This window comes from Gambusia affinis, linkage group LG22, assembly GCF_019740435.1.
Source record: "Gambusia affinis linkage group LG22, SWU_Gaff_1.0, whole genome shotgun sequence".
Classification (NCBI taxonomy): Eukaryota; Metazoa; Chordata; class Actinopteri; order Cyprinodontiformes; family Poeciliidae; genus Gambusia; species Gambusia affinis.
In genome coordinates, this window is record NC_057889.1 from 12,093,092 (window position 1) to 12,119,329 (window position 26,238).

Sequence of the window (26,238 nt, forward strand, 5' to 3'; positions counted from 1 at the left end):
AAGGTGTTAGAGTGAATTATCTTCAAAGACATCTAAAGCAGCCTCATTAACTAGTGAGAGCGATGTCTCTGACATCAGAAGGTTCCTGCTGATCTTTAAGGAGAGATAAAGCATTTATTATCCCCTGGAGAAATTAACTCATGTCAAAATTCCTCTCACAGTGTTTCCAAACCAGCTTATTCTTGCAATATTTCTGCTTTATTTCACAATACAGCATCATAAATTATTCTCTGTCCTCTTTTTGAAATATTCAGGGACTGCTTGTGTGGACAGAGTAAAGCCAAACTCAAATAAGTTAACTGTAATTACCTCGTCTCCATTTTACAGCAGTTTGCATCGTTGCTGTGTTAAATTTGCACAGAAGCTACCCATCCAAACAATAACATCCGATTGGTATTTTTTTGTTTCATGTCTTTTGTCAGTTAAATTGTAGGGGAATTTTATGCGTATGTGTTTTTGGTTTTATGTGGGTTTCAATTTCACAACATTTTAGGTGACCCCTCTATTGTCAAGTTTGGCGCATGTACAGAGAGAGAAGGATCTTTGACTGTCAAAATTGCAGTGTTTTCTGTAACAGAATCATCTGCCAGTTGACTCCATAGATATTTATTGGAATTAAGAGGTTATCGCTGTGACTTTCATAAACAATCTGATTTCTGTTGGCTTGGGTTTTGGATCAGGAATTTCCCCACAGCATCACAAATGCTGCAGAGAAGGTTAATTTTACCTTAATCTGACCAGAGCTAAAGCACAAGTGTGATGGTAGCACACGCAGAAAAGGCATTTTCTAGATACGCTTTCCAAACGCCTGGTTAGTATGCAGACATATTTTAATGGTTATTGAGATGTGGCGATCCTAAAACAACACTGCTGCAGTTCTTCAACAGCAAAAAAGGGTAATGTCGTTTATCTTATTTTCTCACCAAATAAATAAAAATATTCTCAAACTTTTTAATCCACACACAGGGTTTTTTGTTTGATTGTTTGTTTTAAGAAAAAAAATTTGTTCCCGGAGCAGATTTTGTTGGCAACCTCTTTTGTGCTTAATTGCTCTAAAATCTTGGGGATGACTTCATGTTTGTGTCTGAGGTGTGTGGTGCTAGTTGTAAAATTTATGAGCTAGAACGCTTTTTCTTGGTACTTTGCATCACACTTGGCATTTCAACTAAGAGCAGGAGGATGCATTATACACAGAGTTAATTAACCACATTCTTAATCATTCTCCACACTAATGAGTCATGTTGCCATCCCACTTATTTTGTTTTTACACCATAGCCATAACATAGTACTTGAAACTAAACTCCCATTAGGGGTTTGATCAATTGCAGATCACTGCAAAAGAAGATCACCCTTCTTAGGACTACGTCAAATACTGCCAGAGTTGTTGTAGTTTGATAATGATTATGATCTTTAGCTAGGAATAGCAATTAATTCATGAAGTATGTTTAGGGGGTTCCTGCTTTTGCTATTTTTCTACACAAATTTAGTAAAATTCAGTTGGTCATCTTTCTTTATTCTTGCTAATGAAGAGATTAAACTTCAGAAGTGATAACGATAGCTTATTTTGTATTCCGACTATTTTTATTTTATGTGCCTATACAATCCTATTTAAAGTTATCTGAACATGCTATGTACCTGATTCAATTCCTTTTCAGTTTCTGGAATAAGAAAATCTCTTCCTATGGGAACTGAATAGACAAGAGGCCAGTCATTTCATAGGCCCAGATTCAGGAAGTGATGAAGCTAGAATCTGAAGTGACGAGAGTCAGCTTTAATGTGCACATAGTTCTTATGTGACTGACCTTCCTTCTTTTTAAGTCTTATCTGGTTCCCTCTAATGTTGAACTTACTGGCCATACTGATTCCAGTGCTCAGAGATCCACTGCAGCTGGAAATGTTCTTCAGTCAACGTTCAGCTAACATATGCCGTAATATTTCTGAACATTCACCCATAAATAGGAGGTAACCATCTACAGTTAATTTTTAGATAAGAAAGTAATGTGATGAATGATGGTTGAGTAAATAGCCATAATCATTATTGGCTAATTTTTTAGTCAGTAGTTGGTTCATTTATACATTTGGTTTAAAAACATAAATATTTGACTACATTTGTATCGTGTTTTGTTGTGTAGCTGGGCCCAAGGGCAGTCATGAGATGAGACTAGTAGCGCCTCTAAATTCACAAGAAGCCAAAGAACTGGGATGAGAGAAGCAAAAAAATGACAGCCTGAACACAGCAAAGCGACTGATGGAGCAAGAGAAACTGTCGATGAAGAACAGACAAGGATGAATGAAAGAATCTGGTGAGGAGGTGTGGAAACTAACAGGCTCTCAACCTCAGGGAGAGTTGATAAGTGGCATGAGAAATAGGTGTGACCAATAAGAAAAATTCTGAAGGGCGTGCTGTGGTGGCGTAGTGGACAGCGCGACCCACATTTGGAGGCCTTGAGTCCTCGACACGTCCGTCACGGGTTCGATTCCCAGTCCCGACCGACATTTGCCGCATGTCTTCCCTCCTCTCCTTCCCCCTTTCCTGTCAGCCTACTGTCATATAAGGGACACTAGAGCCCACAAAAGACCCCCTGGAGGGTGACAAAAAAAAAAGAGAGGAGCAGGAGCAGCAGGAGCAGTACCTGTAGGAACTGAGAGAAGGTTATCAATAAACACAGAGTGAGTTTAACAGGACATAACAGGAGCTTATTAAACCAAAATAGTAACACTAACAAGAATACAAGCCAAATGCACAAGAGCAGAGCACAGGAAATTACTAAGAACATAACACAAAGACATGAATCATGTATGGAACATCCTTAGTGACAATAATATAAAAAAACATAATCTAATGCAAAACCATGTAAGAACCAAAAGAAAAAGAAACACAAACACCTGTAGATTATGACAATATATGAGCAGAACTATAAAGCCACAATAATAATATGACAATCCATAGTATCTATTATTACTACATTTTAAGTGGCTGTTTCTCTCTGCACATAATGTAAATATGGACTTGAGCTTGAAAGACAGTTTTTTTGTTAATAGTGTATAATAAATGTTTAACTCATGGAAAGGGATTTCTACCAAAGGTACTCCAGTAATTCTATGACCCAAACATTACTCACCATAAAATGTTGTAAATAATTATCAGTTATAATATGTTGATTGAAATATTAAATTTCAGATGGCTTAAAGAAAAAAACTAAAGACAATATGAGGATAATACATCCCTTCAGATGTAGTAATCCTGTTATTTTATACTAATTAACTTTAAGGATGGTAAATTGGAGTTAAGTATTAGCCTTTTGGTCCATAATCATAGTCCTATCTATAATCACACGGCTGTCAGTCACATGCCAGATGTCCTTGTCCAGTTATTTAAATCTAAATCATATTGTGTTTTATGTGTATTTAAATCTACAATATCAGTAGTGAGAAATGGAGAAGAAGAGTAGTTACATGAGAAGATCAATAAATAGATGTCAACAAAACATCAACCACTGTAAAAACAAGCAAAGTAAAAAGAATGATTAAAAAAAACTAAATGAAAGTGACATAAACTGTTGAATTTAGATATATTTTTCAATGTGAGTTTGGCACATGTTTGGGTTGATTGTGCTGTGAGGTTTTCTTTGATTGAACTTCTTTAGGCAGACCCTGGCGGTTTTATGTTTGATTGGGATCAGATGCGCTGAAGGTGAGATCAGAGTCCTGGAGCCCTTTTTTGAGCTGTAGGATAGATTGACCTGGAGGAGGGCACAGCTATTAGGAAAAGCCTAAGGTTGTTATCCGAGGATTTTTGCCCCATCATTGCATGAGGACCGCAATGAGAAATATTTTTGTCTCTACTGTAATCTACTGTTTTATGTGATTTTACGTCATACAAACGGCATTTACTAAAATTTAAAATCTGTCTTAGGCTCGCAAGACAAAAAATCAAGAAAATAAAGTTGCTTTTTTTTTTGAGGTAAACTCATTCCAAGATGATTTCTAGATCTAATACAAAAAGTTGAAATGGAAAAAGGGTCCAAACTGTGACCAATCTCGGTAGCAGACAAAGCTTCAACACTTTTTGGGGTAAACAAAGATCTCAGACAGGTGGAAGAAAAATGATATGTCACCCCACTTTAGTCTCGCCTTTCTCTTTATGGTTCTTACAAGAGTGCTGCCTAACAACAAGATAAATACAACTTTTATTTTAAATTTTCAGATTATACTGCTGATACTATACAGTTTTATCTATGCTTAAGAAAAATGAGGATTAAATATCTTTTATGTATTTTGAGAAGGCAACATGTGTTTTTGTCTCGTTTGTAGGCTATTCTAGTCAGCACAATATAATACACTGTTGCCCCCAAGTGGTCAGGAGAAATATTGTCCACAATATTGAGATACTGAAAAATCAAAGTTATTAAAATCAAGAACGATAGATTATTTTATTTTATTTTTTATTTTTGTTTAAGCTGCAAGCCTTTCCAAATATGCATGAGTCAGCTTTGCACATTAAGAGACAGGATCTGTTTCTGAATTCTGAGCCCATAGCTCAGATTAAGCCATAACATCAGTTTTCAAACCTTCCCACAAATTTTTAATTGAATTTAAGTCTGGGTAATTCTAAAGTATGAATATTCTTTTATATTGTCACATTCCTAAAATAGTAGGTTATATGATATACCTTTCTCATCTCATGCTTTATTTGTCCTTTCTATATTGTCTCTGTTTCAAAAGAATCTATGCAAATAAAAAAGTCATCTAAAAGGTAAGCACTATAATGTACATAAATTGTGATTTTTGTACAGTTAATTCTGTCTTCTTTGTAAATTAATTATAATGATAATTTCTTGGTGCTTCCACAAATAAAACAAACATTTTGAAATTGCCCCTCCAGAGTATAAAGATTATTTGGAAAACTTTAATAATTTTGCCTTTTCTTTTCCAGGCAGTGGTAAAATAAAATACTGGATTAATTTTGATATCAATTTTACCTACTCACTCATTGTCTTGCAGAGCTTGCAGCACTCTCAAATTTCTGTTCACACTGTACTCAACATGTCCTCATAGTGTCCCCTCATCTGATGCACTCTTAAATACTGTCGAGTCATATCCAGCCTAAAGTGCAACGCGCAGGCGAGATGTTACATCACTGGACTAAAAACAGAGGTCAGAGGACGAGGGTGCACTTCATCTCCTAGACTCACGGTGTTATTTTTTGGTCTACTACTTGAATTGTCATCCAGTTTGGTTTCACAACATCAACTGGAATAGATCTGACTTCAAGCATATTTATCAATCTATGTATTCTGCCTAAATGCTGGGTGTGAACCAAGAAAAAAAAATTTTAAATGAAGCCTATCATTTCTGATTTTAAAAAGCAATCAAGCATTTGGCTAACTTGTGCCCTGGTCTTGTTGTTACACAAAACATGTGGTTTCAGTGCAACTTTATGTCGGACGTTACACTAGGGTATTACTTAGGTACTGTCTTCATCTTTTAGCAATTATGTATAATTTTGAATTTGTCAAATACAAATAAATGACAACTTGTACACCAAATTCTTGTTTTTCCTTTGAATCCCATTGTCAAGATGACATTCATGCTCATAATAGGTGTCTGTTAATTTCTTGAACAGAGCCAACAGTCAGCATCAGGTTCAGACTATTTGTTTCACCTCCACTATTAAGATCAAATGAACCTTAAGTGAGTAGTCACTGACATTGAACTGTGTGTGAAACTTGATTTTGTCAGCAGGTGAACACTGTTCTGTTCAGAGAGAAGGAGAGAGACATGAATCAGCAGTCGCAGCTGCCAAGATGACTGACAAAGTCACTCTACTAATGGGGCAATAGGAGCTGAAGCTTGGCACTCATGTCAAATCAGATTAATGTGTTCAGATAGCTGTGGAGGGAATCAGCTCAACCTGGAGACACGATGTAACAGTTCAAGATCACAACTGCAGCGATGGGAATAGGTAAAAATATGTTCTCTTAATACTGTCGCTGTCCTGAAGGGAACGCTTGATCGGACAGTTGCTCATCCTGTCAACACGGCATCCAGCAGCATTAGGAAATCCAAATCCGCTGACAAGTCTGAGCTGTTTTGGCAGTTTGAAAAAGACTCTGCATAGTACCTAAAGGTGTGTTGAATGTTTGTGTCTATTGCTTTCTGTTGTAACTCCATCATTTTATCAATATTACAAAATTTCTCCCCTCCAGCGGGATTTATATTTATATATATATATATATATGTCTTACCTCTGTGGTTGATTTCAGCAGTTATGAAATACTGCGCAGTCAGATGCACGAGAGCAGTGGACCTGTTGGCAGCTTAAATCATCCCTGACAGCTTCCTGATTACAGAGTGCTTCAGCTCAAGCACAGATATCCCTGACAAACACATCTCTGCCTCTCACCTCTTCACTCCACAACCCCTTTCAGAACCGAAATGCTCAAGTTCAAAGTAAATGGCTGGACAGGGACTGGTTTGGGGATTTCTTTTATTTCATAAATTGATGGGAAAGGATCGTTTAGAGCACTGAACCTTCAGGTGAGGCCTGTGACAAATAAGCGCAATATAACAACAAACTACAAGCAATTTTCAGAATTCAGTCCAATTGTCCATACTTATCTTGTCGGTTTGAGTTTAGAGAAGCATTTATCAGATTACAAGTCGTGGCTATTCCCCGGCTGCATTACAGTGAGTCAGCAGTGTATGAAACTACCCCATCTGCTGTAACGCCTGCTCCTTCTTATTGTCATGCACAATTCAGTCCCACTAATGTGGATTCACTTTGGTGCATATTGGTTTTCTGTGAGACTGTGAGCTGCCGGTGAGAAGCTGAATGTGAGGAAAGAAGGAAGAACAAGCTTAGACACTTTTGAGACGGACTTTGATTGGATTATGTATCTAAAGATCATATCTGAGAATTTATTGGAGAACGCAGCAGCCCTAGATGATTTGACACACATGAACAATCTCATGTGTCAGCAATTAGTCAGAACTGTAACCTGGCGACACCATTCATGGTTTAATTAGGAGCACTGGACCATGAAAAAGCTTAGAGCTGGAGCCTCTTTATTGTGCTTACGTTATGAAAAGTGTTCTATCAGTTGGTAATACAGAAATGTCAAGGGTTCAATTAAGCTTTCATTGTGCCTCTCAGCTTTTATTAAACCATACTGGATACTCTGATTATTTTACTCAGTATACCTCATTTCTGGAATGGGATACATAATTGCATCCTTAGAGAACTATAAAACTGAAATGGATCAAAATTAGGTGTTTGATTGATCCCACTGATGTTGTAAGTCTCATTGCCTCCCAACCCACATTAACCATTCCTCAAAGACGATAACAACATTTTAATCATAACAAATCTGTCGCTATCCTAGAGATGTGGACTCATACTTTGATGTTTTCTTCCCTTCTTTTTCCTCTACCCTTCTAGTGGGCTAATCTCCTGCCATTCATAAGATCATCAACTCCCAGCGTTAAAAGCAACCAGTAGGACGCCAAATCAGTGCCAGACTGACTGCCAGTGGTTGAGGTAATCTAGCTCCATTTTAGTAAACTCTACTTATTTTTACTCCATACTCAGTGTGATTTCTGTGATGAATGAATGATTCAACAGAAAACATGAATTCACTATTACATTTTAAAGAACCAATTGCCTCCAACTTGAAGATACTGAAACAAATATGAACAAATGACTCTAATTTAGGTCTTTTATTGATTGTATTCACTTTTTAAGTGCTTTACTGCATCCCCAAGTGACCCTGCATAATCTGTTCCTTAAAGAGTATTGAGTGAACAATTAGTCATATTATATCATTGGTGGGGCACTTTTCAAACAATGGTAAAAATCTCTGTTGATATGCTGGTTGACTATAACAGAAACAGTTACAGGGGATATTATGATGAACAAATTCATTAGTTTGACAAGCTGCAGATGCAAATACTTTTGGAAGGCACTATATGTAATACAAAACCTTTCATATTTTCATTTTAATTTTAATAATCTGAAGTAGAAATTGACAAACTAGAATTTGAAATGATCCCATTTACTGCAGAAATTTATGTTTCTCTGTTGGTATCTAGCATATTTAATCATTCTTTTGTTAAGACATATGTTATAACGAAAGACAAGTTTACTAAAGAGCAGCTGTGAATATTCATATAAATACCTGTTGATTTTAACATTCTCTGGCATTTAAGACTGACATTTTATAGTAAAATAAAGTACAGGCTTTGTTGTGACATTATGCAAGTATTACGGCTCCCTAGAGGAGGGACTTCCACTTATATTTTCTTTGATTAAATGCAAAATTCATCTTGAGAAGACCTCCAATCTTTGTCCAAGCTTCAGCACCTCATTTTCATTGCACTCATAACCTTCCAACACCATTGATGTTTTCTCTAATGAATCTAAACTTGCCATTTACTTACCAGTGACGTGTCAGCAATCTTCTGATTGCGCTCAAACTTTGAGAGTTGGAAGAAAGAGGGTTGCCGATTTAAATTTAAGATGATTCATACTACAGTATTTGTCTTTTTTTTTATGGGACACTACTGTTGCTATGATACTCCTATTATATGTTACTAAATTGTTTGCAGCGTCCTCCAGATCTTAATGGTTAAGAAGGTAATTAAATTATATAAATGAAGTGTTGGTCTGGAGGTCTAAGATTGTGTTAAAGAATTCTAAAGACTTAAACATACAGCCAAAGCAGTGACTAAATGATTTCCAATGCAGTTTAGTTCAGTCATTTTGATCAGATTCACAACAAATGTCATCTTAAGGCTGTAATTATAATTCCCTTTCCAGTTGAACAGATATACAGATGCATAACTGAATATATCACAATTCATACAAATAGAATCTATTCATATAGGCAGATTAAATTTGATGGCACAGTCTGGTCCTTAATACAATACATGACATTCTAATTCAATTTAGAATTGAATTGGTCGAAAGATGTCTATGAGCAGAAGCCTACATGATTAAATTGGGTCGTTGACTTTGTAGCAGTCCCTCCTCCAGAGCAAGCATATGGTGAGGGTAAAAAAGAACAACTCCTCTTTAACAGGAACCAACTTCCAGCAGAGCCAGGCTCATTTTCATCAGCCACCTGTTATCACAGATCAGTTTCATGACTCAGAAACCAAACATAGAAAGAAGTCTTTTGTCTCTTGACCTGCAAAGATAATATGCCAAGAGATGATTCAAAGTATTGACACTTTGTCATCTACAAAAAAAATCCCAATATAGTATCATGAAACATCCGTACTAAAATTCTTTAAAGGTTCTAAGATTTTCTTTTTACAATGTTTTGTATGGAGGATGTAGGGATAAGCTGATTGGTGGTGTGAAATGGGACAATTAATGGAATGGAGGGAGATGGATACAGATGATCTACTGTGACAACAGTAACAAAGTGTTTAAATCAAACTGGAAAAATATGCTATTTATTTTTCTGACATACTCTCAGGCTTTGCTATGCTTTTAGGTCAAAAACTATTTTGTTGTAGCTCTCAAAGAGTTGTGTTTGCATGGGTTTTACTCATTTCCCCAAGATAATTTCCCTAAAACTTTGAGTATCCCTCAAGAAATCCCATAAATACTAAAGCCCCTCTCTTTTCCCTTTTAAGCCACTGCCCACCATGGGCCTTTCTGGGATACTCTTTGTCTTTGATAGGATTAGAGTTGTGTGTTTCACCAGATAAAACGAATGGAGTGCATAAAGTGCAAAGGCTGCATTTACAGGCAAGACTTCACCAGAATATAAAAGCTGGAAATATCAATTGAAGCCAGAGAAGTGAGGAAAGATCGATTTTTAGCTTGTCCCCTGATGATGTAAATGAGAGAGAGGGAGAAATTACATAAATCAGTCACGCAGAATGATTTTGTTATGGTGTCAATATTAATCACTTTTCAGTCAGTTTTTCCCACAACGCTAATATACCAAGACAATCTGAACACTTAATGTAATTAAATTAGATGAAATGCTATTTCATTAAGATATGATGAAATATGTGGATTTATACACTCTCAAATTAACGCTCTTTAATAGGATGGAAGATTTACTCAAGGATGCTGTGGCTTGCAGTTTCTCTCCCCTGCTTCCATTAGGACCTTGTCCAGATGTGCCTGCAGGCTGACATGTTGAATATTCAAACTAGACATTAAAGTTTGTTCTAAGTAATGAAGAAGTTCTCAGTCTGCAGGAAATAAGATTAAAGGAATTAAAACTTTCAAATATTCCTGTCCTTCTTGTCCTTGATCTGCTCTACTTGTCGCACGATTGATAAACTTATCTCATTACTATGCTGACAAAGAAAACACAGATTTTGGAACCCCACTTGCTTTGCTTAGGGCAGCTCTCTGTTCCCGTAGAGCTCTTTACACTAATGAAAATATGTCATGTTGGCCCGGACCAAGATGGATTGAAAGAACGCAGCCTTCGAGGAGATCTCTGGCGCGCCCTTGCTTGAGAGAAGAGATTACACACTGCCAGTCTAATGAGAGGAGGCACGTCGCTGCCAGAAAAAGATCCAGAGATGTGATGGATGCCACTGGAACGCAAGCTCCAGGCAGCGCTCTATCTGGATAAGCTGTTTGTTGTGGCTACGATCAACAATTTGCTGATGGAATTGTGACAACTGGAGACAGCATCTCAGTGCGACTCCCAGTCTTTTTAAAAACTTCAAACCGGAACAAATCACAGTATTGGAGGAAAATTGTGTAACAGGGTGGAGGTACTTTCAATTGTCAGCTTGATGGTGCGGCACGTGACTGAAATCAGCATTTTCCTTTCTAAGTCCTTGTCATTTTATTAAATTTCCCACCACTGTAACTCAGTGCCTGCCTCCCAGAGAAAGTTTGGATTTGGCTGCTGACTACGGCACATTGGCTCAGACGGTCCCCCGCCTGACAGGATTTGCCAGAAATGAGTTCCTCTACTCGCAAAAACTTTTCAAATCAATAGTGAGTGCATATTATCTGTTGTCAGCCTTGAACATCCATTAAAAATGAAGATATTTTGCAGACTCACACTGCATATAAATTTGCTCTAACCAGCAGTACAGGAAGGCTTTGAAAGCTGTATGGTTACTGTAGTTTCAACATCTTGCACTGTTTCATAAAACTCTTGGTTGTTTACAAATACAATTAATTGCAGTGCAAACAAAAAATAATGAATAGTTCTACTTTAGTTAACCTTATCTTGTATCAGGAAGCCTGATTTTGAGTGAGCAAATGTGTTTAAAATCCTCTGTATGAAGACAGATGAGTAAATGTAATGGGATACAGGTTCGCTGACAGAGGGTCACACCCGGATCCATTGTCCCAACTATGCCCTCATGATAACAAATTAAAAACAATATAAGCCTAATATTTAGGTTATATAGAACCTCTCCTATCATTTTTTTAAAATAGTCACTGCAATAGTCAGGAATAACCCCACACTCCCACTGTATCCCAAACAGAAAAGAGTTTGGTCACCAACACGACCTCTGATCTTTGAGTTCATTAAGTCGCTCTTGTAGAATTTAAAATTAAAGAGACACAAATATGCAGTTTTCACCATCGCCTTAAACTGCAGTTATCAGTTGGACCTCTCTCATCTTTTCGATATTAAGGCTGATGAACTCTGACCCTACATGGCCCAGAATCATAAAAGTAATGCTGAGACATCCATTAGAAAGTAATTTTCATTGTAATTCTGTGGTATCATCTGTGTACAGCTGAGCCATGATAAACCATGATTCACCCCAGTGACACGTATGGCAATTTTCCACATTAATCGCCAAGGTAATGAGAAGACAGGCCTATTGACCAGCAGTCCAATAAGACATTAGGGCAGAACATACAAATCAAAGCTGTCCTGCCTCATATTGACTGGGCTGTCCACAGGAAAATTCATTTGCCAGGTGACCAGAGAATGAGGTGTGGGAGTAGATCAGGAAGTCACATATTCTGCTTAGTGCCCCAAGTTAGATTAAGAGTAAATGTGTTTACAAAGAAGTTTGCAAAAATAAGACATTTTATGTCCTAGGCCTTGGTGTTATGTTTGAACAAGAATGTGTTTTCAGTTTTATTTTAAGTCTTGTGCAACTAGTTAAGGCTTGGAAATCTAGCTTAATCTACTTCAGGAGATCCAAAGTGGTCCCTTCCAGATCAGTACTCATCTCTGACATATTTTCCCATTAGGACAAGTAAGTTAAGAGTGAACTGATTATAGAGCACTAAAAACTTCTGCTGTTTTCTGACAGTTTTTCTTACATCAGAAATAAAAGATGCTGATTCACAGAAGCAAATCTATATAGCATGAAGAGAAAGTTTATTGTTACGTTGAGAAAAATCACAGTTACTGCAGCAGAGAGCTGTGATGAATGTCCACTACGTTGCCAAGTGAACATTTTCACAAGCAATCAATAACACACAGTTTTCCAGAAAGAACGTAGCTGCTTTTTGATGATGTAGGTTTTCCCACATAATGGAAGAACTTAAGTGGTCGTTTTAACTTTTAGGAAGCCTAATACAAAGGATGTGTGTGACTGCAGAAGAAAACAGGCTTCTAAAGCAAACCCATTAAGGTTTATGTCCTCTCACTATTGTTGTGTAAATTTTTTTTACATTATCATTAAATGCAATTTACCCACTCAGTCCAACATAAATACATTTCAAGACAAAGACACTCACTTGTAATATTACCTATGTGTGGTCAAGTTTCTGCTCCAGTTTGATAGCTTAAGAAAATGGATAAGAAATGGACCAGGAGTGTCCCCTGCTGGTTGAAGTAGTGATCATCCTGAGTACAATTAAAGATGTCTTTTAGTCAAAAATGTATTTTAGACTTGATTTAAATAAACTCAGTGTTTTAGCATACTTGCAGTTTTTGGAAGTTTGTCCCAGGTTAGAGAAGTAAAAAATCTGAAATGTGTTTCTTCTTGTTCTGATTCTGGGGGAGCAGAGTACATTTGGTCTCCCAAGATCTCCCCATTGCAATCACTTTTAGTGTGATGTTGTAACTTTACAGGGATTTCTCTGCAGAATACACCATATGTATAACCAAATTTAATAGTTACTAGGTTAGCCTGAAGAAATCGAGCCAAGCTTTGACTCGAACATGGCAGAACTTTAATTGTATATCAATATATATATATATTTTAAACCAGTCTTAGCAAGGGGATTCTTGTAGAAAATGTTAATTGTGACCAATCTTCAGATGTTGAACAAAGCAATTTGACTCTGGTTCTGGATTCAAAGCCCAAATTATTACCTTACTATCATACATAGGACTTTTAAAAAGTATTTTTTTTTCTTTTCTTTTTTTATGTTGAAACAAAAAATACTATCCAGTGTTCCTTTCAGAAAAAAGAACATGTTTCAAATTATATTTTAAACTCAATTATAACTGAAGTACTAAGCTGAATCAGGCCTTTGAAGTTTAAATATATTTATATATTTATATATTCAGGCAAACTGAGATACAGGCATGTCATTTCTTACTAAATAATTTATCACTCTTCAAGAACTAAAATTTAGCAATGGTAGTAGACTGCTCTGATCTGTTTTTGTTAATAGAATCAATTACAAACCATTACTAAAAAAAAAGTCTGTTCCAATTAAGGGGCCTCCTAGTGGCCACGAGGCCCTAAGCGGCTGCTTAGTTTGCTTATGACTTGGGCCGGCCCTTTGACAGATTTTTACGTAATGGTAATATTGACAGTCATTTTTGAAACAGTCAGCACAATAGTAACAGGTGCATTGTTAACACTAAAGGTGTTTCTTGCTGTCAATAGTTCAATCACGAACTGCGTCACTATATAAAAGCACCATTGTCAAGTTTACCTAGCAACTGCTGAGGTAATTCATTTTTATTTTTTATTTAAAGACCAACAGATGCCCACTCATCTTCACGACACTGGACGAACGATTTACCACTCACCGAGTGTTCGTGAACTCGTGTGATTCAGGGAGATGGAGGATGAAGGTGGTGCGGACAAACCAGCTGTGTGCTAACCAGCCGGGGGTGTGTCTGCATTAACATCCTCTTAAGACTCCGGAGTGGGAGACGACACACTGGAGCTTTTGCTGCGGCTGCAGTGACGAGGTGAGGGGAGTCAAAAACACGGAGCCTCCATCGTCTGTAAGCCTCTCTGTTGTCATTAGTGTCTGTCGCGTTCCTGTCACACGTATCGTGGATATTCGCTGCTGATCAGTATAACGCTGCGTGTTTCCTCGTGGCCTATGGAGATGGTGCGTGTGCGAATATAGTTGTACAACCATCTGGGCGCTAACTTACTGAGTCATATGATCTACAGGAGGCCTGACTGTGAAGAGTCCACTTATTTTCTTACAAAATAGGAAACCCCTGGTTTTTTGGACTTCATTACTCTTATTGAAAAATCATTAAAACTGTGCTGTAGACCAGCATTTTACAAAATGAATTGATCTTTACTTGGCACAACCTGTAATTTGTGGTTGTTGTTTTTATTGTTTATTTGTTTGTTTTTGTAACAATGCTGCTTGAAAGTAAACCTACTGCTGGAAAGTATTATTTTCTCTCTTTAAAAGCCACATGTATGGAATGCATTTATGTGTTGAACAGCAGAGCTGATGAGGCTAGGTCAAATCCTCTCTGACCCAAACAGCTCATCCTCCTATTGAACCATGTGTCAGACTGGTCACCAGCTTGGTCACATATTACTGTTTGATCACATCTGATTCCTCAACCAGCATGCAAACTAAATATAACAATAACAACCGTCCCAATGGCATTGAATCATGGGGCATAAAAATAACAGCCCCAAGTTGATGAAAAAGTGACTAGTTTAGTTGGTTGATGTCAGAAGTGCAGATGTTTCCATTCTCTTCACTCTCACTTTTGGTGAGTGTTGACACGTTGGAGTATGTTTGGTTCAACTTTGCTGCACAACCAACGAGTGCATTGTTTTTTGTGTGTACAATTTTTGTTTTCAACAACTTTTGTGCTATTGAAAAGTAAACACTTTTCAACAGCACTAAAGTAACTGTCAAGGATCATTAATACAATGGGGAAAAAAGTCTACTAAACCCAAATTTTCTAGTTATGGTACTAAATTGTATTTAGCTGAAAACCCTCTTGGCATCAGACTTGAAAAAGATGAATGAAACGTAATGAAATAAATCAGCAACAAATTTCCTGTCTCTTCTGTTTTTTTTACATTTCTTCATTTAAGGCAGAAACATGATGGCTAATTGACCTGCTTCATCAAAAGAAGATGCTGTTTTCATGGAGAAACATAGCACTGACTCTGCCTCCAGCTCATCTCTTTAAAGGAAAGATACAATTGTACTCTAAGCGTATGAGGGCTCTTACTGTCTGGCACAGCTGTGTGCTGTCCTGTAAGTACTGCCTCTATAATAGAAGAAAACAAAGTGCTATATAATACCTTAAAAAAATGTTTATTGTTCCCTGTAAGTTTAATTTGCAGCAATTATGTACAGTAATTTCCAACTGTTGAACAAATTTCTAGCATCTCACTGTATTTCCTGTTTAAAAAGAGTCAAGCAGGGAAGTGAAGACGCCCCTGCAGAGGCAGAGCTATGGGCTGCGGGGGGAGCAGGACCGACGCTCTGGAGCCTCGCTACCTGGAGAGCTGGACCAAAGAGACGGAGTCGACCTGGCTAACGAGCACGGACACTGACATCCCCCTGTCATCAATCCAGAGCATCCCTTCGGAAAACTCAGAGGCCGGCTTTACATCTGAGAAAACAATGAGCCCCGGTAAGACCACTGGCTGACTATTCATTTATTCACCTTAAATGAGTGACTGCAGAGAGGGAAAAAGCTCCCAGAGTGGACTGTGAGTAGTTGGCCCTTTCATTGCACGTTTGAATATATTCTTGGATAGGACAAAGAAGACCTGGTACTGTCAACCCCTTATTGGTTTTGCAGATGGAGCCACACATTAAGCTTTTAAAATCCATCGATGTAGGATCCTGGGGCTGTTATTCTTTATTTTCATCTTGTCTTTTGCACTGAAGAGTGAGCCTTTTTACTTAAAAGCCGAGGAAAGATGAAACGGTATAAAAGAGGAAATTAGGCTGCATCAAAAGCCACTGTGCTCCAACAGGACTTTGCTCTCATGGCAACCGACGCAGCTGGTGTTGAATGAAGGAGCCTTGATGTAACTGTGAAGATGAAATGAGTTCCAGATTCAAAACAAAGACACAGAAAAACATGCAGAGAATTTCAAAAATCAATCAGCTATGGTCAAACACATCCTGCTTTTAAAATGAGGCTATACATTCATTGCACCACGCAGCTCAAAAGGCAACTTTTCTGTCCTTTTTAGGTCTTCTGTTTAAATAGAAAGATAGGAAAAGACTGTCAAAGTGTGAAAAAAGGTTAAGCAAATGGCTTTTATATCAACCAACGCTTCCCATGTGTAAAGCCTACCACACACTGTGACATAGCAAATAATTACAGATCAATTAGAAATAAATTAAGCAGTTCAGGCTAATAGTGGTTGTTAATAAAGCTAAGGAATATTTTTAGTACATAATTGAAGAGGGAAATGTATAATGTTCAAAACAAATAAGATGGATGATAAACTAAAGTAAATAAATCTTTAGTACTTTTTCTATGATCAGTCTGTCAGAATTAATTCTACAGCTCAGTGCAGTTGCCACTATTCTTTATCGGGTTTTATATGGGGATTTTTTGTTGTTGTTGTTGTTTTTTTAAGAACCACACTTGCATGTTTTGGAAACAGTTTTGCAAAGAGTATCAACCAGGGTGAGTTTTTGATATGGCTGCCTGCCCAGGGCAGCAAGCCATGAGAAGGTGCAATATTACCAAAAAGTAGATAAATAAAGGTTATCTATCATTTGTTCCCCAAAGGAACTTTCCAGGGTCATTTGTTTGGGTAGGAGAGTGTGTATTTGATGGTATCATAGATCAGCAGAAAGAGGAAACTAACTCTGACTTAGAAGTTTGTTCCTAAGTTTGAAACTGCTACATAGATTAGTGTTGCTTTGCTTTGCTTGATGCCACTTATGTGCAGATGTTTTGCTGTGTGGCTCCTTGACATCTATAAACCTACTATACATTTTTTTAAAACGAGTTGGATGTCGCAGCATCATAAAATGATTTTTGTTGCCTGTTTCTGAGCCTCTGTGGAAAAAAATAAAGTTAAAGGATGCTGGTTCCTTGTTATTTCCAGAGCCATGAAATTATTGTTTCCCCTAATTTCAAATAAATCATCCATTTAATAAAATAATTTCTGATGTAACTGAGTGTGTATTGAAGTTGTTAAAACTGTGCCACATTGCAACCTCAAAGTTTTACAAAAATGTGAATTATTTAGTGACTTGAAAAAAAATCTTGTGTTTTGTTAACACTGAATGCTCCCAAATGAGCCATTTGTGTATTTTCTTCAATAAAGTTCCAGATTTCTTTGAAGATGGCCTCCCTCCTCCCGCTCAGGCCTACCTGAAGGTTTGCTCAGAGGCCAGTCTGAACGATGTGAAGCCCAGCAGCCCACCCTCTGTGCTGGCCTCTCCACAGCAGGACAAGATGTCGCCTTCATCAGGCACCACAGTGCAGCGCCGAAGTGTTTTACACACTGAAGAAATTGTAAGGCTGGCTGGCTGGCTACATTTTACACCATGAGAAAATACCATCGCTGATATTTGATTGGAATAATTCAAGCATTTAAATAAAATTCTGAGAATTGTGAAAGCAGTTTAAAAACGTTCTGCATGCTTGTTCATGTTCATTAATGGTCATTATCTTGCAGACAAAATGGCAGGACAACAGAATGTCGACCAAGCAAGTGACCATCACCGTGACCCAGAGCATCCACCAGGTGGACAAGAATGGGAAAGTCAAGAAATCGCTTACAACTTATGAGGTTATGAAACCAGTGGAGACTTTGAAGCAGGTGACCATGTGAAAAGTTTGAATGCAAGACCCTGGAAGGAGTTCTGCAAAGATCTAATAGTAAAAAGAAATTGCACGTGAATCCACTAAACATGCCTTGTTGGAGATATTTTGATAGTCTGATGGATGCACAAGACTCAGTTCAGATTTCGATGATGATTGTGCGTGCAGTTTTATGTGTTTCATGTATTTCGGCATCTTAGAAAGATGTGTGTGTAAAGTATTCAATTGAACCATGGAAATACAGGAGATTTCAATGATTTTACAGAACAACTGAGTTGCAGAAGAAAAAGTGAGAAAAATCACTTTTGGGATGCTTCTGAAAAAAAATTAATGTTTAAAACTGTTTTAGTTCATGTTGCTGAGCATAAAGTATGTGTAAACATTTCATAGTCCTCCATAGGGCATAATGATGATCTAGCTTACTGCATTGTGTTGCTTTTCACGTTAGTGTTCACTTTCTATCTGATAACTTCTGCTCTTTAATAAAGTTTAAAAAGGGTTTTCTTACATAAGAATAACCGACTTTTGGTTTGTTGTCATTCATTTGATCCTTTACAGCTCTGGTAAAATGATTGAGGTCTAGATTTTGAGGTATTCCAATGCATGGACAGGTTTGATCTCTCTCTCTAGTTTTATGTTTATCTGCATTGTCCTGATTGAGCGTAAACCTCCACCCCTCTCATGTCTTCTGGTGACACTAACAGGTCTTCTTCCAGAATGGTCCTGTATTTAGCCCATCTATTATCCATCTTCCCATCAATGCTGACCAGCGGCAGCTGGACACTGTTCCTGCAGACAGAAAGCATTTCTCACCATATTATTCTGCCGTGACAATGTTGCACCACAAGGTGGTGTGTTCAGAGTGTTGTGTAATGTTTGTTTTCTACAACTCAATTTTGGTCTCGTCTGATTAGAGCACCTTCTATCTTAGTTATGTCACCTAAGACCTGCAGCAAACAGGATTTCTTTTAGCTTTCTTGCCAAACTTGTCTGGTGGACAAATTCTCCTACCTGAACTGTGGGTCTCTGTAGCTCCCTCCAAGAGTTTTATTACCTTAGCTTTCTTTAAATTAGGACATAAAAAATGCAGTGCACACTATTCACGTCTTAAATGGTGAAAATAATTTTGCAAACTAACTTTTTATTTTCCTTTCACTTGACTATTTTGTGCAATTTTATGTGGTCTTTTACAAAAAAAATCCTTGAAAAAACTCCAAAGATCATGCTTGTGATGTTACAGAATGTGAAACAATAAAGGGTGTGGCTTCTGGACTAAAACTTATTAAACACAAAATGTTTGACCCAAAAGTATTTTGGGTCAAATAGCTTGATCATCTGAAGGCAATTATTCAAAGTTCTATAAATATTCAAGTGAATTGAATTAGAATAAATGTGCAGCCCAGCTGGGAAGAAATTATTTAAAATCATTAAAAATAACTGGGATTTTTTTTTTTTTTTTGGCAAAGCATTTATTTTATCCTGTGTGTTACTGGGAGATCTTACACAAGTGGGTATTTCCTTCTCCAGGACAAGTTCAGCACGCATCAAAATGCAGAACTGCAAACATGTCTGCAAGTAAGTTTCAACCAGATGACAATTTTTATCTCATGCATAAACTATTCAATGTTCCAAAGAGCCACATCAAGACCCTGAACTCAAGAGAAGTTGGAAGTAAAGACTATATCTGTCTTAAAATTTGTTTTTTCTAGATTTAAATTGCATGTAAAAAATCAGATTCTTATCTTAGGAACAGGATGTCAAGCCCTATCTGAACTTCTATCTTGGGACAACACCCTGTTCACCAAACATAAGGCCAGCCTCTTTTGTTCAACACTCAACACTAGAAGTCTGAGCGCAAGAATGCAGCAGCAAAATTCATGATGTCCATGTTCTTACCAAAACTATATCATCAATATTTAATAACTTAAGTTACTTGAGAAGTGCAAATGAGCAAAAATGAAAATAAGCTTTATCTTGTTAAAGAAACAAAATGGCATACAAGAACTCAAAACTGAATAAATAACATGGACTTGGAAAAGAGGGACTACAAGGTAGATTCGGTAGAAGCGCCAACTAATCCATGTATTCAATTTAAAATAACGTTGAAAATGTATCCCTTTATTCTAACTTGTGTTTATTATAAGGCGTCTACACGCGCCCTCTTGATTTTTAAGTTCAGTTTTATTAGTGCGAATCGCCTGCATCCTGAAATGACTGGGAATTTTTTCTAGCAACTTTGTTTCTGGAACTAGAAGTGAGACCTATTGTCTTTAAAGACATATGAATGTATGCTTTTGCCAAAAGTTGTCTCTTTCTGCTATGTTCACAGTTAAAAATGCTCCTGAAATACAAGAGTGCTTTTTACAAGTGCCGCATTATTTGGTTTGTGAAAAGTTTAATAATTCAATCCTTGAATCTTTTGTATTTCAAATCAAGCAAAAACAACAGGTCATGAAGTAACATCTTAAAATAATTTTCACAACTTAAGCAAAGAATAATTATTTTAAAAATGTTATTAAATGGTTCTCCCTGCTGACATAAAATTACCAGTGACATGATCCTAGCAACCTCTTTTTTTTTTATTATAACAATTTGGCACTTTCATAAATCAGGCGTACTCTTTATGTGTTGCTTCTAAACAGAGTTCATCATCTCATCCAATCAAGTTTAAGCTGTGGAGCAGTGCTGAGCTACTCCAGGGTCAGCTTGGTGTTAAAGGTTTGTGGATCTGATCTTGTTGATCATATTGGATCTGTCGTGATCTGAACAACGGCTCCTCCTTCTTAAGCCATTGCTCCACATTGAAATCTGGGAAGAAGAAACTGATTTCTCTCTGAGCCGACTCTGGAGAATCTGAAAAACAAAACAAAAATGCTAATAATTAAAAAAATAAATAAATACACTAAAATAATTTGAAACATTTACATTTTTAAAAATGTCTAAGTGAAATAAATAATTCAAACTTGCACTTGAAGAATATATATATTATTATTGTTTTAGGCTTTTGATTCTGACCGTGAATGTAACAAAACCGAAAATAATCAGCCTGTGATAAATCGTTACAAATGATTTGCTGTATTACCAGGTTCTTTCTTAATATTTATTTTCCAAAGTAGTTTTTTTAAAAAAAACAGACAGCTAATATGTGAAAAAAAAGCTTCTTATTGTTTCACACAGAAGCCTGTCTCAAGCTACACATTCTTTTTAACCTGAATATGCCACTTTAAATAATTGTACAGTATTAATTTTCTTATTTTGAACATTTCTCCTTAGTGTACAGCTTTTTATTTGTATTTTTATATTCTTTGCCTCTATGTGAATATGCAGGTTCAAAATTAAAATTCAAAATCATTTTATTGATCACAAAGGGAAATTAAATGCTGTTGTAACATCTTACCGCTGTGACACCCAAATCTTCCCACTGAGACAATGAAATATATTTCTATTCTATTTGATTCCTTATAAATAAAAATGATTCCACTACCGTAATCCTTACAGATCTAAAACCAAAACGGTAAGGTCCAATTTAATGTAAGACAGTGACAAAAATGGTTGTCTTTTTATGCAGTATATGTACTATAAACTTTGGTTGTAACAAAATCTATGACAACTGGACCTGAGAAATTTCACTTAACTGATGGGAGACATTGTAACTCTTCATTTCCTAACTCCCAGGATCTAATATTTGTAATATTTTAATCAGTCAGAATGATGAGTGCCCAGAACATTTCTGACCGGAGCCATGAGTTGTGTTTCTGGTGTCTGTGAGGCCAAAGCGAGCCCTGATGCAGGCAGGGGACGTGTATCTGGCTTGAAAGACTTTGGTTGGTCCCATCAGGTCCCTCCAGTGACGTATGGCATCCTCCCGAGCTAAAATGTAGGCTCTCATAGGACCACTGGGGGAAAATTCATAAAAACATTACTAATCATTAGGTGATCCATAAAAAATTACTGTTTTCACAAGCCTAGACTTACCTTGACATGAATTCTACAAGTCTTTGATAGAAGAATCGCTCTGGGAATGAAACATAGGATATAAATACATTTATTTTTGTATTTTTTTCAGCTTAAATTTGAAATGTAAAACCCCAAAAGTGGATATTTCTACACATAGGTGCGGACAGGTAATGTGATGTATCTACTAGAATAAGAAACTGATTTATTTTTAATTACATGGAGAAACTGAAATAAAAATGTACTCTATTATGTAAAGCCATCATATTGTTAAATATTGTCCATACCTGAATGTTCAACATAAAACCTCTCAGAATCCTGCCTTTTCCACACCAAGTCTTTGGATCTGACAATTACGAAGTTGTTATCCAGAATTGTCTGGTGAATAGCCTGAAAGAAAATGATACAAGTAACGTTTAAATTACATTTAAACGTATATTTATCCAAATCTTTTGGATAAATGTAAGCACATGCTGCTGTCCGTACACTATCTTGCAATGGATGCATTCCTGTTAAACCTTATAGCCTTTTTCACATTATAGTCGAAAACATTACTGTAATTAAGACCAAAACCCAGTGTGATGTAATTATAAGGTAGAGAAGGTGATAGAAAAAAACATCTAAAAGTGTGCTACTATTGATCTGCCTTAAGCCCCCCTGAGTCAACACTTGGGAAAGGCTTTTGCTGAAGTTAGAGCTGCAAGTCTTTGTTGCTGTTGTTGCTTTCACACTTACTGATGGAAATTACTTTCTTATTTATAATTTCAGAATAGATCAAGATCAATCAGACTTGATTGAAAGAGAGAGAAAAAAAACATTTAAATAGAACAGATTCTCAACTGCACTTAGGTTTGGCATTGGACTGGGACAGTTCTATACTTAAAAATACTTTGATCCAAACGATTTTATTGTAACTCTCGTTAAATGTTTAGTAACATTATCCTGATAAGTTGACTCAATTAAGGGAAGTGGTTGCTGTGGATTTTACTTAGGCATATCAGAGTAAAGGGGGTGAATATATGTAGGAACCATTTTTTTTCTTTTTTGGAAAGCCATGAAATATTTTCTTTCTCACTGTAGAATTATGTACTTTGTCATGTTGATGTACCCCCTCCCCACCTCGCAAAATGCAGTAAGCTGAATAGTGTTGAGTATACGTTTCCAAGGAACTTGTTTTATCCTTGACATTTAGCTATTTTCAGAGAAGGTGTACCACTGACAAAAGAACCGTCACGTTCATTTTGACACACCTCGAAAACCGTTATCCAACAGGACTACATGCGAAAAACAGCTAAGACCCCGTTTAATCAAAATACAACATTTTTGGACAATTTCTGAATGAGCTAAAAGTAAAATGAGTGAAAATGAAAGTTTACCTCTGCTATTAAAGGATGAGCTACAGCATCGGGCTTAATGACCGCCAGGGTGAGCTGTAGCGCTTTGGACAGGCGGCCAGTAGTCTGTAACATGGTCACGGTTACCAGGAAACCTATTGGAAATAATATATTTACTAGAATAAGATGTTATTTCCGAAAACATATGAGTAAGGTTTTTGGTATACCGACCTTTTCTGTCAATTGTCCATCAAATCGATCAACTTTTAACGTTTTTAACGGTTGCCATTGTCGCTGTTTTACTGAGAGTAATTTCCTAGTTATAAGACAAAACAATAAACATAAGTTGTCGGCTTAATTGACAACTATGAGCTGTACATAAGAAAAAAACCCTAAATGACAAACTGGTACTAAAATATGACTAAATGTTAAATGCAAATCCATCCCTGTCAGTTCCGCTTACAAAAACAATCCCCTGAAACGGAACACTGGAAAGAAGTGTTCCGGCATCATACAATAGGATAAAATGCTAAAACTTTATTGACAGATTTTACGTTTATCGTTACATGAAATTAAAACAAATCGATATGTAAAAAAAACATAGTAAAGATAAAATGAAAAATGTGTATGCATAGTAAAATATATAAACTAAGCCTACAATTTAAAGGGATTAGTCATTACTATTATACTATTTATAATTTATTTATTATATTATTTATTTATACTTCAATATTTATTATACTTATACTATTTATCATACTATTTATAGTGACATAAACACTAATATTATATCTGTAAATTTCATATTAGACATTATAATAACATACATTATTATTATTTATACTGGAAACAAAGCAGCAGCATAAAAGGCAGAACCAACATACTGCTTCCGCTTTCTGTTACAATCTATCAAAAATATTGAATTGCTGATAAGATTATATTTTTTTATTTAATTTATTTACATAAATAAATTTCTTTTTTAGTATTTAAGCAGCTGAAAGTCTAAAGGGGACCACTGAGACACATTGACAACAAGCAGGAACTGGAGCTGCAGAGATTTATGTCTGTGGTAGATCAGACAGTGTAAGTTACAAACACATTCTAGAAATGCAAAATGGCCACACCCTGAAAAGCAGAGTGTGCAGTGTTTATGTGTGTGTGCAGAAAGAAGAAATGGGGAGGTTGGGGAGTTGTGTCCAGCATAGGTTTCTCCCACCTGCCCGTGTCATGTGTCATGTGACTTTGGTGTGAATCTACAGCTGCCACCTCCATGAGGCGAATAGAGAGGCTAAGAAAGAAGACTGTGGGGTTAAAGAGTTCACTTTTTTCTAAGTATGTATCTTGTTAGTTTAATATGTCGATCTTAGTTTTTTTTAAAGAATACTGAGAGTAACAATGATGAATATGATTCAATGAATACCAATGATGACCATTTTTCTTAATGAGCATAGTGTGGTAAGAGATGAAAAAAAAACAGATTGGATAGAAAATATGAACATCACAAAAATCCAGCAACTCAAAGACAAAACTGATAGTGTAACCATTTGGTGAAACACATTTAGAATTTTTGAAGAAAGAAAATACCCACATCCTTTTCTTGATTCTATTTTTTTTTTTTATGAAAAAATTAAATAAAGGGGGGGGGGGAAAGAACAGACTTAACAGCGTCTTTGTTTTAATGAGGCAAGCAACATGCAAGGCCTTATGTTTCAGATATACTATTTCTAGATCCCCTTTCTACAATTTTTAAAAATCTTTTTACTAATATTTATTGTTAGTAATTTTATTGTTGCACAATAAAGCCAACTTTGTATTTTTTATTACAAAACAAAGCATATATTTTCTCGTGAAATGGCTGCTGGAGATAGGCACCTGCCCTCCACTACAACTCTGCATGGATAAGCAGGTATGGACCATGGATGGATTGACAAATGTTCTTACTAATTCTTTCAACTTGACAGTTTGGGGCAGCATAGACACAACTGACCAAAAGCTATTACATGTGGTTCTATCTGTGTTATTTGTGCTATGGCCCTAATCTACATTTTAAAACTTTTCTTATTTTCTTTTAAGCATATGTTAAAGAAGAACAATTTCAAACAAAAAAAAGTAACAGGTGTCTAAAAACATAAATGAAAGATAGTCATTTTAATTAAACTAACAAGATACTAGTAATGAAGAGCTACTTTCTTGTTGGGATGGCAGCTCATATGAAATGAGAGTCCACTGGTGATTCCAGCTGACTCGTGCTTCACACGACATTCGTTGATTCAACTCATCTACTGCTGTCTGACCACAATAAAGCCCATCTCTGTTTTACCTCTGTGTCACTGCTGCTGCTGCTGCTGCTGCTGCTGCTGCTGCTGGCTCTTGCAGTTGTCGTTCCTGTTTAATGTGCGTTGGGGCAACTGCTTGAGTCACAACCCCCACCGACACTTGGATGTTAACGTTTTGCTCATTCTTTCAACAAGATCCACAGAAAATGGTATTGTAAAAACATTTCTCATAAAGTCTGGAAAGGTAAAATAAAACATGTAGTCAGCTAATTTTCAGACATAATTATTTAACCAGTTTATCTACCCATTCCCTTCTGACCTTTGACATCAACAAGGAATTATTTTTTGCTTCAAAACTGCTGCTTACTGCATATTTTCTCTTTTTTGGACCATCAGGTGCAAATCTAGGAGATGGTTTTGCATAAAAATCCCTGACTTTAAACCACTTACAATCCCTGTCTGACCATTTTTGATGTTGAACTTCATAAATTTTGACATTTAGATTCCTAATTGTATTGAATTTGTGCTATGTGTGCTATTATTTGCATTAACAATTAAACCAATGTATCTAACAAAAATGAGTGTACATTTGTATTACAATAATGTAATGGACCCTGAGATGACAAACACTTAAATAAAATGAAGCTGTGCTGCAAAAATATTTCGCTTTATAAGTTTTAAATTTGCTATGTTGTGCAATGTACTGATGCTGATTATGATGAAACAATGTCAGCATGCTAACTTTAA

At 36.4% G+C, this 26,238-nt stretch overlaps 2 protein-coding genes across 3 annotated transcripts; one reads left to right on the forward strand and one right to left on the reverse strand.

Annotated features, from left to right (window-relative positions):
* Positions 1–13,878: 13,878 nt before the first annotated feature.
* baalcb (BAALC binder of MAP3K1 and KLF4 b) lies at positions 13,879–18,446 on the forward strand. 2 transcript variants are annotated; one of them, XM_044106890.1, is made up of 5 exons: positions 13,879–14,108; positions 15,217–15,382; positions 15,542–15,764; positions 17,428–17,618; positions 17,782–18,446. In XM_044106890.1, the coding sequence occupies exons 3-5, from the start codon at positions 15,584–15,586 to the stop codon at positions 17,935–17,937; spliced, it is 528 nt and encodes a 175-aa protein (XP_043962825.1). In that variant the 5' UTR covers positions 13,879–14,108; positions 15,217–15,382; positions 15,542–15,583; the 3' UTR covers positions 17,938–18,446. The 2 variants fall into 2 exon arrangements, with proteins under 2 accessions (XP_043962825.1, XP_043962824.1); XM_044106889.1 differs by having other exon boundaries at positions 13,890–14,144.
* Positions 18,447–20,482: 2,036 nt separating this feature from the next.
* nme6 (NME/NM23 nucleoside diphosphate kinase 6) lies at positions 20,483–23,715 on the reverse strand. The gene is made up of 6 exons (XM_044106091.1): positions 23,447–23,715; positions 23,258–23,370; positions 22,169–22,271; positions 21,903–21,942; positions 21,663–21,823; positions 20,483–20,780 (listed from the first exon to the last, which is right to left on the reverse strand). Exons 2-6 carry the CDS (start codon positions 23,348–23,350, stop codon positions 20,629–20,631), a joined length of 549 nt encoding a protein of 182 aa, XP_043962026.1. The 5' UTR covers positions 23,351–23,370; positions 23,447–23,715; the 3' UTR covers positions 20,483–20,628.
* Between the last annotated feature and the right edge of the window lie 2,523 nt (positions 23,716–26,238).